At 40.4% G+C, this 14,996-nt stretch overlaps 1 protein-coding gene across 2 annotated transcripts in view; it reads right to left on the reverse strand.

The window, feature by feature from the left end:
- Positions 1-467: 467 nt before the first annotated feature.
- Positions 468-14,996, reverse strand: part of frya (furry homolog a (Drosophila)) — a 42,434-nt gene continuing 27,905 nt past the window's right edge. Inside the window, exons 37-62 of one of the 2 annotated variants that reach the window (XM_086216552.1) lie at positions 14,519-14,669; positions 14,099-14,202; positions 13,698-13,883; positions 12,872-13,070; positions 12,250-12,371; positions 11,967-12,154; positions 11,270-11,364; positions 10,568-11,148; positions 10,312-10,409; positions 10,060-10,230; positions 9,829-9,969; positions 9,236-9,415; positions 8,349-8,513; positions 8,082-8,156; positions 7,827-7,997; positions 6,576-6,776; positions 6,093-6,236; positions 5,140-5,297; positions 4,853-5,060; positions 3,959-4,108; positions 3,753-3,851; positions 3,578-3,661; positions 2,863-2,880; positions 2,193-2,303; positions 1,894-2,099; positions 468-1,809 (exon numbers count right to left, since the gene is read on the reverse strand). In XM_086216552.1, coding sequence (XP_086072678.1) covers positions 1,551-1,809; positions 1,894-2,099; positions 2,193-2,303; positions 2,863-2,880; positions 3,578-3,661; positions 3,753-3,851; positions 3,959-4,108; positions 4,853-5,060; positions 5,140-5,297; positions 6,093-6,236; positions 6,576-6,776; positions 7,827-7,997; positions 8,082-8,156; positions 8,349-8,513; positions 9,236-9,415; positions 9,829-9,969; positions 10,060-10,230; positions 10,312-10,409; positions 10,568-11,148; positions 11,270-11,364; positions 11,967-12,154; positions 12,250-12,371; positions 12,872-13,070; positions 13,698-13,883; positions 14,099-14,202; positions 14,519-14,669 — 4,265 coding nt within the window. In that variant the 3' untranslated portion in view covers positions 468-1,550. The remainder of the gene's footprint in view (positions 1,810-1,893; positions 2,100-2,192; positions 2,304-2,862; positions 2,881-3,577; positions 3,662-3,752; positions 3,852-3,958; positions 4,109-4,852; positions 5,061-5,139; positions 5,298-6,092; positions 6,237-6,575; positions 6,777-7,826; positions 7,998-8,081; positions 8,157-8,348; positions 8,514-9,235; positions 9,416-9,828; positions 9,970-10,059; positions 10,231-10,311; positions 10,410-10,567; positions 11,149-11,269; positions 11,365-11,966; positions 12,155-12,249; positions 12,372-12,871; positions 13,071-13,697; positions 13,884-14,098; positions 14,203-14,518; positions 14,670-14,996) is intronic. The other variant, XM_086216553.1, reaches the window with a different exon arrangement.

Consider the following 14,996-nt stretch of genomic DNA (forward strand, 5'->3'; position numbering starts at 1 on the left):
TTAAAAAAAAATTATCTAACAAATTCAAGTGGACAGTTGAAATTTATGGGATATTTTCCCCGATAATTTCAAACTCAGTCAGGCTTCATTCATTTAATACCATTGTTTCTCCATTTTTAATTCACTCTCACAAATGACCACTAGAGAGCGGACACGGCATGCATTTAAATGCTTTCCTTCTATCTATCAATCTGTCTATCTATCTATCTATCATCTATGTGTGTGTGTGTGTGTGTGTGTGTGTGTGTGTGTGTGTGTGTGTGTGTAAATGTATTCTTTTTTATTACATATCCACTTTAGGAAAGACCTTTGTTTAGCCATTATTTATACAGTATAATAATACTAATAAAAACATGATTATTAGTACCTTTAAGAACATTACTGCTACCATCATTATCAATTATTATTATAATTAGTCCAAATTAAAAAAAACAAACAAAAACAAACCATCTTTAATAAATGTAAGTTTTATTTTTATTGTTGCATAAGTGTACAGAACACCAAAGTACAGTACATTGCAAAGGCAGTAGTATTTACAAGTTGAGAGGCTACACCAACAGCTCTTCTGGAATCTTTACAAATATGTAGCTATCTCTTCTACTCTATATGCCAGTCAAATTGTAAGTTCATAAAAATACAATCTCATGAGTCTGAGTAAAGCTCCCATTGCACTATGTACAATTATTCATTTAAAATTAGCATTTGTTCATAAACATGATAGTTTATCAAACATAGAATTTGCAAGCTTGGCATATTTAACAGATTAAATAAAATATTTGTTTTCTTTGAAACTAGTCTGATAAAAGCATATTTTCTTCTTGCAAATAATAAAAATAGTTTGTCTATTAGCTAAAAGCTGCACGGGTACAGGATAGAGTAAGATGTTTTAGGTAATAGACAACCCACACGTCAGCAATGCATGTGGGTTGTGAGACAGTAGATCTGCAGCAGGTCAAAGTAGTTAAATGTGAACAATTGACATAAATCAGTATCCATAGTTCCCATCTATGATGGTCGTCAGTTCGAAACCGCACAGTCAAGCCACACTAAACACCCATACGCACGTATACACACATACACACAAAGACCCAAAACTTGGACCAAGTAATGAGGCCTCCCTTTTTCTGTTTTCCAATGCTCTGATATTAAAATACATTCTTTCAGGATACAGTAAAAGTCTTTCACTTCTGTGAAGAATTGCACGTTTTCCCTTGAAAAGTAAAACATAACTGAATTGTTTAGCTTTGGTATGTCATTTGTGAAAATTGTTGACCTCAGTAGAAATTGGTCGCTTTGTGACAACATCAAGTGTTAGTGCAATAAAAGCCTAAGTTGCTTTGCAACAGCAACCTATCTGATCTAAAAAAAAACAAAAAAAACACAATATTGCTGCAGGTATGACAATCTGAATATAGGACATTCTGATCAAGAAGAGAAAGGAGGAGTTTGTTATTCCCAAGTGAGAGCAGAATAGAGTGCTTTTAACCACTGAGATTATAGCAGCAGCCCCAGACTGGACCAGAGGAAATACATGGGACAGTTTTATACCATCAAAGAGTTGAACCTGAAACTCTGGAGTCTGGAAGGAAGGCCGTGATGGCTCTGTAACCCTGGGCTTGCCGGATCATGTCCCGTATTTGTCCGTTGACTTCCATCAATTTGACAGAGATTTCTGTCAGATCCTGTTTTGAGCCCACCAGTGCAAAAGTTCCTGTTTGACCCAGGGTTTGATGTCTGAAGTAGATGTTCAGTAAGGTCTGGACTTCATCCTCAGAGTGGCTGCCAAAGATGTCATTAGGCCATATTGTTCTGCAAAATAAAACAGCCATTAGTTTTAATGAGCGCAATGTTTTGTTGCATGTGCCTTAATTTAATAGATAACCAAGCATTCACCTGCACTCGCGAATGTAGCAGACTGCTGCAGCAAACCTGTTGTTCTTAAGAGCTTCAAGAATGGCCTGGACAGCAGCTTCGGAGGAGCTTAGGGTGGGTTCAGAGCAGAAGCTTTCGTGGGCAGCAATCTCATCGTTTGTCACCGAGGCGGCTGCTACTCTCAGGTTGCGTTTCAACTCATTCAGCTCTCTTGACATATTTGTCAGCTTTAGGTTCAGAGGGATTCATATGATTAAATAAAGACATGGATCATATGGAGGATGTTCCAAAAATCAGGGACAAACACAAAGTGTACCTACTTCGGGAATGGAACTTATTGCATGGACCTGCTCAATCAGCTTACAATAGGACTGAAAAAGCAGTAACAGCTGAAAGTGGAGTTTGTAGAGTCTTTGACAGAGCTCCAGTTGCTGAAGAGTAAAAGAAAAATGTTTATCATTGACACATTTCTTTTCATTGCCTCCTCATATAAAGTTGTACTTTATTGGCTGTTTTTTTTTTTTTAAGGAACACTTAACTTTTTTGGGAAAGGCGCATACTTGCCATCATCCCCATCCATCTCTCTCTATCTAAGAGGTGTAGTGGGGAGCTGAGGCCTACAGAGACCAGCTTAGCTCAGCGTAACGAATGGTAGTATGAGGGAAGTGCGAGCGCATCTCTGTTAAAAGTGACCAACTAGATAGGGTTCAGAGGTTTTGTCAGGAAAGTAGTTCTGACTATGTGCCTATAATTACAATGTCTTGTGAATTAAACATTTTATGCACAACCCTAATACAGTAGCATGCTACAGCTTCATACCTGCTGCCATTCATTGCGCTAACTACTGCATATGCTCGCCTGACTCTGGGGAGGTCTGTTGGATAATAAAGTCACATACAACTATTGTGCCATAACTTCTAAAATAGAACCTGCAGCAGCTGTTTAAAGACAACTAAAACAATATAGAGAAACAAGTATTATCCAACTTACAGCCAGAGATTCCATTTGCTACAAAGTGAGCATGTTACAGGACAGAAAGTAAGTAAGAAGCAGAGAATAATAGAAAGGGCATGCAATTCCTTATTATTCCTGTTGTGAAAAGTATTAAGAGATGTAATTCTGCTGACATGCATAGAGGAAGGAAAGTGAGGTTTGATAAATATGTGTAAATTAGAATGGAAAGAAGGGCTTCAAGTTGCCATGAATTTTTCAAAAAGCAGTGATAAAAGCAAGCAAATAAACAATTTTGCCTGTTCATTAGCACAAATGCACTCACTTTAACGGGAATCTCTTGAAAGGCTATTATCAGGTGTCAAAGCACTGTCAATTATCAACATAGGTTTCTCTTTATCTGTCCTTTCCTTCCCTGAAGTATCAAGTGAGTGTAATTGTTTACTGATTAAATGCAACTTACTCCCATGCCTAGCAGAGCCAAAAAAGGATCGCAATGCACAACTGAATGTGATAATCAATGTGAAGTGCTGTAACTTAAGGTTGTCAGAAAATTAGAGGAAACACTCACAGAGCTAGAGTATCACAGAGTAAAGCAGGAGGTACAGTGTGAGAGATCAGTTTAAATGGAATCTTCAGAACCTTTCAGTCATATTATGAATTTTTTTAGTGTGTTGGCATTAGATAAGTTAAATAAAAAAACATACACAACTCTTCAAGAGGTATACACATTTTTGTCAAATGAATGTTTTACCTTTTCCTCATGCTCGGCTGGTTGACTTGTTATCACTGCGCCCCCAGTACTCCTGGGAAATGTGGCCTTACAGTTGCTTAACCACTGTGGATACAAGAGACAAGACAATCCCTATAAATCACCAACAAGAAATAGATGACAACATAAATACAAGACAAAAATTTGATTTTCGTACAGTGAAAACTGCCTCCTTTCTGTTGTTGTAAGTATCAAGATACTCTTGAAGTTCCAACACACTGAATTTCATTTTTTCCAGGAGTCCGTAAGACATAATCTGTAAAAAACAACAAAAAAAAACAACAACAACAACAACATTTTCTTCAACTATCACAAATATATTGTGATGTTAAATTATAAAGGGGAAAACGTAGATTTACTCACCGTATCTGCATCAATAAATAGTGTCGGACAGTCTGAACATGTTGTCAACATTTGAGAAGACCTCAAAAACTTTGATCCTAGTCCTCTCACGCCATCGCTGAGGTAACTCACAGCATCACAGGTTAGGGAGCAAAATTTGATCTGGATACTCTGCAATGCCAAAACATATAGATTGTGACAATAAATCCTTTATCATTCTAAAATAATGCACCGATATTTTGGGAAATAAACTCATTTGTCATCCTCTCCAGAGCCAGTCAAGAGGATAGATACCCTTCTCTCCTCTGTGGAAGCTGAGACCCACAGAAACCAGCTTGCTGCTTGTTATGCAAACACTTCCCTTCCACTACCATTCAATTCACTGTGCCAATTAGCAGTTAGCTGGTCTCTGTGGGTCTCAGTGCCCATATGCACAGAGAGAGAGAGAGAGAGAGAGAGAGAGAGAGAGAGAGAGAGAGAGAGAGAGAGAGAGAGAGAGAGAGAGAGAGAGAGAGAGAGAGAGAGAGAGAGAGAGAGAGAGAGAGAGAGAGAGAGAGAGGTATCTCCCCTCGTGTCTGGATCTGCAGAAGATGGCAAAAATGCTAATTTCCCCCCAAAATTGCATACTCCTTTAAGGGCCTTCATGGTGTAATCACTTCAGCATGTTTGGTTTTTTTTTTTTTTTTAATTCTCTCCTGTCAGATTTGGTCAGTGAAGTAGACAACATCTGGTTAATGAATCTTGAAAGATTTTCAAGCTGAAAGCCGAAACTTCTTCTGAAAAGAAGCCTCTTTTTCCAAAGGTTAATCATCCAGATTCTAATCCTGTTATCCTTTCAGTTTAATTATTCAGTTTGACGAGGCACGCTGTTCATGGAATTTATGCGTAATCTGGGTACGTGCCCTTCTATAATACCTGAAATAGTGAAGAAAACACATGGAAAGTGTAGACTGCACAAGATCCATCCGAGTCAGACACAAGCTGGTTGATGTGACGCCGCCAAGCCTCTTCTGCATCATCACACACTGCTGGCTGGAAGGCTGCGAGGATGGCTGAAAAGAAGGGTGACGGCGGTGGGGAGGAGCTGGAGTCAAGCATGTCATCTCTCTCCGCCTCGGCAAGACTGGGTGGACAAAACAAATCCATGAGCTCAGACCTCTTTGTTCCGCTGGCTGGTTGTTAGAACAGTTGTGAGTGTGTACCTGGGTAAGCAGCTGTCAAAGTCCAGTTCTCCTTTGAAATAATTGTGAACCGTGTCCACGGTCAAACTATCGCCACAGTGAAATTCAGGTGGAAGTTCACCAATGGTCAGGTCCTCCTCATGGACGTTTGTTTCTTCATATTCTTGAGAAAACTCATGCTAAATAAACAAAGGAGACAGGGATTTCTCAACATTAAGAAAATAATTGCTGCAATTACTGAAAAATACTGAGTCGGTATGCAGTTAAATTCATTAACTGAAATTATTTCCCTCTATTACACATAACTATTAGATTATTTTGGTGGTAAAATGGATACACTAACCTTGGTATGGGACCCTAGGGACACTCCTTGACGTATTTCCTTTTTTTTTGTGTGTGGTAAATTTCACGTTTAACTTGAGCCAATTGATTAAGAACAATTTAAACCGGCCAGCATTGTGGCCTAGTACACTTATATTTTGGGACAGGCAATGTGTACACCTTTCCTGACTTCCCACATGCCAAGTTTTTAGTTACTGCTTAGAGCCACCCATACAGAAGCAACAGGTATACACATTGCCTTAAACAGACAGACAGAGAGAAATAAAGTTTTTTTCTACAGCTGGATATGACCCGCGATCATCCCAGGACAACCTCTGCCACAACAGAAACCAGTCCAAAGCGTTAAGATTTTTCTGCTTGCCATGTTTAAGTTCATTCTCCTTTAACATGCAGCTACCGAAATAACAAGAAATGATTGGCACATGCTCTACTCAGAAGAAGGAAATGTAAAGTCATAAGATAATATTGAACAAAGACTGACTCCATAAAACAGCACAACATAAAACATCCAGCACGTTTCACAAGCAAGAAAACATATTCTATTTGGCAAAGTTAGTAAAAAACTCTAGTATAGAAGTGCGATAGGGATTAGTAGTTTCCAGTATCTCAGACACCCTGAAGCCCTTATTCACCCGCTGCTTCGAGTCCCTTGGCAGTTGGACCTCGAAACTGGGATGTTTGGTGTTCAGCGGAGTTGAATCAGCTGAAGTTGTATTACAAAATGCTGAGGGTGAGTCCATGTTATTGCTTTCGGCTGATGGAGAGAGGCTGACAATCTGCAAAGACACAGAGTCATTTTTCTCAGGGGATGTTTTTGAATAAATATGAAAGTTCTTTATTAAAGTACTGGAGAAAGAACAAAGCTCAAGAATGACTGTGCAAAAAAAGAAAAATGACAATGCAAATGTTGGCCTTATCAACCCTCCTTGAACACAATTAAAAAAAATGCTATGAAGGGCTTAAGAGGGAAATGGTTTGCAATGTTTCAAGTTAAGATTTTGGATTAAACGATATACTTGTCGTTCATTTCTAACAGCATCATGTGAGTGTAAAGGGAAAGAGGTTTCCTTGGGTATACATTTAGGATACTGACATGTATACAAAGCTGAACTTACAAGTTGAGAGTGGGAGAGAATCTGGCTTGCAGTAAGGGAATCCTCCTCAGACAACTCGTCTGAGTCTTCATGGGTGATCCGGCTGAGGCTGGGCATGCTGCTGGACAGCTGGCTCTCCTCCAGAGCCTGCAAGTCACTCTGGTCAAGACTGTCCAAGGAGTGTCTATGCACCCCCCAGTTGAAGTTATCCATAGTTTCTCCCTGCAACAGTGACCAGCCGTTAGCCATCCAATACCAGAGAGCACACATGATCCCCTCTCTGGCACAAACACACACACATAATGTATACAGACATTCACACAACCATGCAGTGAAGGTTTGAAGTCTTTGTGTGTTTTCTCCCTCTTCAAAGAATGGTATGAAAACAGTGTCGTGCATTTCACAGTGTACCCTCACTTGGAGAGTGTCTTCAATTCCTGAGTAAATTGACCAAGATGATGGTGAAACTGGCTGAAGATTAAAGTTTCATTATAACCTGATACTGTCAGAACATAAATATTTACAGCTTTTCAGTTCCTCCTCACTGTTCGGATGTAGAGTGCTTTTCCTTTCCAATATGACTCAAAGAACATCCATATTCTAATTAAGCTTCGGCTCAAAAGGTCAGACAAGCAACTTCCTCTGTTGACTAGTTTTGAACCTTCTAATGATGGAATGCAGCTGCTGTGACGTTGGCCTGCTCCGCTGAAGCACAGATAATTTTGAGTGCTAAAAAGGTAAACCATACCTTAACTAAGGACGAAACTGTGTGGCCAGAAAAGGTTTCACAAACATGCAGGTGTGAGACATTTTCTTCGTTAACTGCACTTTTTTGCTGCAGACAGATATTTCAAATGTATTTATATTACTGTAGAGTATTGTCTGGATTGTATAAAAAGTATGTATATGTATAACAATATATAAATATTGTGAAATAAAAGTCTCTAGTGCTACATGGACATAAGAGTAACTATATTATTTTCATACTATTACTCTTTTATTTAGTTGCATGCACACACATTTCATCCTTGGTTATGAAACAATCTACACAAACACACTAATTTGACAAACACAGCAAGAAAACCCTCAGCATGCCTAAACTTACCTGTAGCTCCTAGATAGCATACACACAAAAACAGAAAAATGAAATTACTCAGTGCAAATGGACCCAACTCAATGTCACCTTGGAGGAATATAATGTGATGTCTTTATCACGTGTATGTTTTCTGTCAAATGTCTATTAAATGAGCTGAGAGAGACGGGTGAACTCACCTCCCCATCTTCAAGCTCCACATCCAGGAAATCAAAGTCCCGGAATACTCTGAACTGCTGCTCCGAACAGGTGTCGTCCATGTTATCTGGTTCTCGGGTCCCATCGTCGGAGGACACCAGGCTAGGCTGGTGCTCCATGAGGTCCAGCTCGCCACAACTGGAAAAAATCACCTGCACACAAAAAAAAAAGAGTGATTAAAAGTGTTTACTGGATATGACAGGATACCTAGGTGTTCATTTTGATCTGTGTCTCACCGAGGGATTTTTCGTCAGCCCTACTTCTTGTCCACACAATGATAACACATTCACCAGCTTTTCTCTTGTCCTTTTCTGCAAATGCATACACGATGTTAAATACTTTCTTTTAATAAGAGTGATTTTATTTTGAATTACTGCAATCATGACAAAACACGGTCTCACTTGCACCACATTACACACCACGTCAATTATAAGTGCACAAAAACTGTTTTACACACCAACTAGATGTCTGTCGCATGCTTGTTGCATCTGAGTCGTGCATACCTGTGAAGACTGAGGCCTCTTCCAGCTGACTGGCACAAGGACGTTGTTAGAGTTGGATCCTGAAGATGTAGAGGAGGTGCTTCGGGTCACTGCTGTGGTTCTGCTTTTCCCATCGTGGCCTGGAGAACCCCGCAGGTCATCGAAACGGCGACCAATTACTGGGGTCTAACAGCATGGTCACATCCAAATTGATAGACAGAAAACCTTAATGAGTCAGGAAGTTTGAAGCAGTGAAAGTCCCTTCCTGCTTCGCTGCTCCATGACTCAGGCTCCTTCTAGGACAGTTCCAGGAAGACCGTAAGATGATCAACCTAATCTGGCATTGATTTGCTATCAAAGTTCATATTTTTATTCCATTTTGCTGAAAACATGAAACTTTAGATGAAAAAGAAACCCACATTCCGCCTGCTTCTTCCATGAGTGTAAAAGTATCCGGGTATTTTAGTTTGTCTCGTGTCTCAACGTTACACACACGCTGTTTGGTATTCACTAGAACTCACAAACAAAAGACGGCAGCGAAGAGCTGACATCATTTCCTGCCATTCATGAGCTGCACAAATAGCTCTCTGTTCAGTTCCCACACATTCACCACTCTGGATCTTTGACATCACAGTCATGCACTGCACTGCTTGACTAATTTTGTTTACCTTCAAGCTAATCTCAAGGGGTTTGGTCAAAAAGAAATATCAACATTAAGGAAGGGGAAGAACTATTTCCTCTTCAAAAAAGCTTTATAAGAATTCCACACAACCTCAACAAGCACCACACCCTGGAAAATACAGGAAAAAGTACAGGGGCAAAAAAGCTTTGCACAAGTAAAAACAAAGACACAAGATTCTCAGTTACTTTTGCTCACGTAATTTTTGGATGAAAAAGAGGGAAATAACCTCTGATATGTCAAAGTGGAAATCCAGCGTTTTCCCAGGCAGGGCCTTCGAGGACTGGTCCCAGACCCGGCTGATGTCTTCATAGGAGAGTTCACTTTGTGGGCACGCAGGCTGCACCAAACTGGCCGATCGGGAGACCACCAGCTTCAGAATATTCAGTGCTTCCCTCCAATGGACGGTCTACAGTCAGTGCAGACATACACACATCAAGTCATCCATACGTTCAGAGCCACAAAATCCTTTTTGTGTGTGTGTCAATGTAGGTTTTTTTTTTAGAGATAGAGGTGTCCTGGCAAACACCCAAAGTGGGACGCTAAAGGAAAATGCATTCAGGAGGAAAATCAGCAGTGGGCCTAGCTCGCAGCAGAAAGGCAGTCTGTTTATAGTTTGGGTGTGTCTACAAAGTCCCCGCACTGACACAAGACAGCCTTTTCCCTTTCCCCCTTGTGAGTAGATTAAAAAGGAACAGTGAGTACAAGACTCAGACCCCAATGCTTAAAATATCCATTCACTGATCACATCAAATCCGGGAGATTAAAGTGCTTCTCTGAATATCTCAGACAGAAATATCCCACAGTGTTATTTTAACTCACCTGAACAAACTTCTCAATTGTCTTGAGCACCTCCATGTTGAAGGGTTTTGCTTGAATCCCACTCAGGTCCATGTGGCTCAGGAGACTGTAGATGATTTGTAAAAGAGTCTGCTGCATGCTGGGAAGACCTTTCTCCAACAGCTGTTACAAAATAATGATGTGCAATATTTGAGAAACTAAGATGTGAATAATAATCAGTATAAAAGGCATGATAAGCTCGGCTGCACATACCTCTGCCATGTACGTGACCAAGCTGAGGGTGATGTCCGAGAAGGCCTCATGGAGATATCGACACACCACATTGACCCAGGAGAAGCAGTTTCGGGTGTATGTGTGTGTTTTGTAGAGAGTCATGACATGAGCAAGATTCGAGAGCTTGTCATTCTTCTCCTCAAGGCACACCTACACAAGAGGAGCATGTGCTTAACAAATTAATACCATATGGTAAAAAATGAGTGAAGAAACATATCAGTGGAGTAAAACCTGGGCTATCCTCTCTGCGACATCTTGACAGAAGCGCGTTGGGCTGTCAAAGTTCTGCACGAGATGAGGAAGCAGGCAGAGGACATTCAAGGGAAATCCTTAGGGATGAAACAGACAGATACATACAGGATAAATCTCAGTGCCATTTATGACATGCAAATGACAGTATATTGTCCACAATACCAGAGAAACATAATATATACAGTAAGTACTCAAGTTAACATCGATACAACGAATTAAAAACATCAGCGTGTACCTATGGCTTGTGAAGTGTCCACGACAGTTGCTCGTGAAACAGGCGTGAGTTGCCAGAACAGCTGAAGTGTGAGGTCAGTGGTGGACAGAGAGGTGAAGCCCTTCAGTAGCAGCTGCTGAAGCCCGGTGAACCTGCTCCACTTCAGCTGGCCCTGCAGTTTCTCCAGCTTCTCCCTATTCTCCTGTTTGTCTAGCAACACATGGCCCAGCAGCTTGTTCAACAGTCTCAAAGACATCTGATATTCAAACTCAAAGTCTGACTCCATCAGGGACACCGCCACCCAGAAGATGGTGGCCAGCAGGTTGCTGGGATGGTTGATGTTGGCTGGGTCGGTGATGTTGTCTTTAGATGAGGACGGGCTGTTTGTCCTGTGTAACAAAGCTTGCTGCTCACAAGCTTGGATTCGGTCCAGTGTGGCGCTGCGAGGTGGATCAGACCACCTGTCTGCTTCACCAAACTTTTTGGGTACGGAGGAGCTTCTCTGATGTCCACTCCTCTCGTCTCTTCTAAGGTTGAGCTGCCCTGTGCTTTTCCTGTTGGACATCAGCTTGAGACTGGTGAGGAAATCTGGAGATGATGCTCTGGAAAAAAAAAAGAAAGAAAAAGTTTTATATTTATATATATATATATATATATATATATATATATATATATATATATATATATATATATATAAATTAAATGAGAGTAGCAGACACAAACCTTGTCAAGATAGCCATGAGATCGTTGTTCTTGAGGCATTCAGCCAAGTTATCCACCACTGATTCCAGTGTAAGTAACACTTCCATTACGTAGCCCTGTAAGACAGAAAAACTACACGGCTACAGTTCTACAGAGGAATTTATAATATTGCTGTATCTTGAATTTATTGGTAACACAATATTTAAAAACTGGAAAAAAAAAAAACAACTGTAGCTGGTACCTCTCAACATCTGCTGTCAAAACAACAAAATCCAATTAACCTAAATCTGGTTTTGTTGATTTGGCTAAGCTATGATGGTCAAAAAGTCACTGGTCAATGATCAGCTGATTAGATTTTGATGACAGACTAGGATTCCTGCCATGAGATGATTATTAGTTAAATTGCAGTAATTGTAGGTCGGTAAGAGGGTCAAACATCTGGGTGTATTGGAACAGCACTGCATCCATATCCTTTCTTGAAAATCACAAACCCAGACAACAAAGTGCAACCAATATATAATGTTACGAAAGCTGCTGTTTTTCCCTTTACACCATTGTTCAGAGTTGCTAGCAGATTACCAGTGAATCCTACAACAAATGTGCAGATGGACATTGACAACCATAAGGAAAAGAAGAATTTCTATACGGATTATGCTTAAGCGTTTGAGCTTATTGATGCATAGTGCTCTCAAACTCTTCCATGCTCACATGCACCGACCTGCACTTCTTCTCCATGTTCTCCGACAACCTCCACCAGCCTCGAGAGCAGGTCTGATACCGCATGAGCAGAAATGGGCTGGCGGAGGGCTCGAAACACTTGGAAAGAACGTCCAGCGTAGTGACGTGACGAACTACACAAGGCAGTCTGCAGCGCCACGTCACTCAGCTGTTGCTCCAGGTGGAAATCTGACAAAGGCAGGGAGAATAATGTGTAAATGACATGCCAACATCGCGGTTTGTTATGAAATTTGATGATGGAGGATAGCCTTGTTGTTTTTTACCTGACTTGGATTCTTTGAACACAGATACCACATGTCGTAGAAAGTTTGTCAACTGTCCAGTGCTTTTTGAGATTTGATTCTTTGGTGAAATGTCTTCGTGACACCACAGTGGTCCACAGGTTCTGAAAAACAACAGTATTAAATTTCATTCCCTTACCATGCATTTAATATTTGCTTTGTTTCATGATCGGCCCTGTCAGGTACAGGAAACCAAGCTCAAATTCAGGGCACATCAGGGCTCAATTTAGGCGATTAAGTTTCAGCAGCTTCAGCAATTTCCCAATCACAATTATACAAAACCTGTGAAAGGCTGCAAGTCAAATATTTTTATAGATTTAAAAAAAAAAAATCATGTATAAAAATTTAGGCACTGCATTCACTTCAAATCAGTAATAACCAATGTACTTCTGTGAGAGTCAATTGCAATAAACATACAGCACCACTAGGTGGCAATCTATCTACATCATGAAATATGAGTACACAATGATACTATTGTAATCAAAAGATTTTTAGTGGCTTACATGTATCTTGTGTGTCAAAGAGTTTCTCCATCCAGTAAGATCGGATTTTAAACATTTCCTCGCTAAATTGAAGCACTAGGGCAAGCAAAATTTTGACGTACCTTGTGGTTAAAAACTCTATGAGCTTGTTAGTTTTCTCATTCATATTCATGGAGGCCGCCAGCTCTTCCACCTCATGGGAGATCTCAGGCAGGTTGTTGTTGCTGCCACCCAGACTCAAACTGGAGGATGTGGAAGACGAACTCAAACCAGAGTCTGGCACAGGAGAGGCCTGACATTCCCTTAAAAAGTCAAAACCTCCTGAACACAACAGAGAAACAGGTGTGTGATCAGATTTACAAGAATATTATTTGTGCAAGATATTATGAATGTTATACAGATTAAAAAAATGGATGGAAATCTAGTGTTGTGTTTGGATAATATGACAGGGCTATCATGATGATTTTCCGTATTATTTCAAACACAAAAGATTCATTCACATGCTCACCTAGACAACGAGTACCTTGGAATTCTCAAAATGTCTTGACATTTGCAAAACAAATTCATAGCACGGGGAGGAGGAGAGTGAAACCAGCCTATTCAAGCCTGAGCAGATGGCCCCATTTGGGGCAAGAGGATAAAAATAGCATCATGGAATGCTTTAATCAAGACCTTTGATGTCCTCCGTGCTCCATATTGCTTTTGGAAGTCTCCAAATATTTTCTCTTCCGATAAGAAACTTATCTCTCATCTGACAGGAATGTAAACAATTCTCTCCTGATGTTCAAGTCCATAATAACCAGAGAGAAAAGCAAGGTGTCCGATGCCAAGCTACTCTGACCGGGCTCGGTCGAGAAGAGTGGTTACATGTACTGTGCATATACATGTTGCATGTTTTTCTTGGTTCAAAGCATACAAACAAGCATGATTCAAGTCATGAGATCTTACCTGATGGTAAATATTCTGGCTGAAGGTTTGGTTTGCAGGTTAGGGTCTTGGTGCTGTTGATATCACATGTCTGCAGTAGGACTGAGGCGATGGCCTGGAAATTGTTGTTACAGGATAATGTGATGAGAAGGTGGAGGAGAAGCCGTTTGCTGTGCTCAAACACCTCCGGACGGTAGTGATCCATCCCTGAGGAAGAGACAAAATCCCACCAAAGGTGTAACTGTCAGAAACGAACCATTTGGAACTGGATTAATGAAAAATACAATTTAAGAATACACCACGAAAGCATATTTTTACACTTAAGTGTAACAATTACCATTTTTGTCATACTCACTCTGATCTATACCATGTTTAATTAAAGATGAATAATATTTTAATTATGCACTGTATTATGAACTTACCCAAAAATAGGGCATGCAGCAATAATGGCAGATGCATGGCCCAATCTTCTCTCACACTGTGGTCCACGACCATCTCTGTCATGAAAATGACTGCGATGTTACACCTATAACAAAAAAAAAAGGGTAAATAATGTTAATACACTACTTTATGAGGAGCACACGTGACACACTTGGATACCGTAGTAGAAACAGATCTATACCAGACAAAAGACAACCTTGCTGTATAGTGAATCAGCACAAAGTGGAATTTCCTGCTCAAAGAATAACTTTGGCAGATGGCCATCGATCCATGGTCAGTCTGACCAAAGTAAATGATTAAAGTAATCAATGTTTTTTTGTTGTTGTTTTTTTTAAAAAGCCAGTACATTTTCATCTAGACTCTTTCTCAAAGTTCATTTCTAATTAATATAATTGCCTTACCTGTGCAGAGGACCTCTGGGAGTGATGGTCTCTGGTAAAAAGTCCACCAGTGGGGCCCAACACCCTCCACTTAGAGGCATGGGTAAAGGACGGGGCTGGTTGGTTTCAGCAACTACCATCAACCAATCAGCATATGGAGGCAGTGGTTCACCTAAGATTGAGAAGAAAATTGTATTTTTTCATTAGAAAAAGTTGTCTTGATCCTTCATGAGCAGGAATGGTAATTATGGCGCAAATAGGAGGTGCATTCAAATCCTACTTAAATACATAAAAACATGGTACATGCTTGGAGGTGAGCTCAAATGCTGAGGATGACACCTATTAGGAAGTTATCTAAGGACAGGGTAGGTTTTAATGTGTTGGTTCGAAGCATAACAAAGCTGTTCTCTGAGCCCTTGGCATCAGTGCAGAGTCCCTGGGCTCAACTACTTTTATTGCTGTGCCAGGTCTCACAGAAGCCTTTTAAGCGCCGCAGGAC

The sequence above is a fragment of the Aulostomus chinensis genome, chromosome 10, assembly GCF_037954235.1.
Source record: "Aulostomus chinensis isolate RoL2024-O1b breed Wild chromosome 10, RoL_Achi_v1.0, whole genome shotgun sequence".
NCBI classification, from domain to species: Eukaryota; Metazoa; Chordata; class Actinopteri; order Syngnathiformes; family Aulostomidae; genus Aulostomus; species Aulostomus chinensis.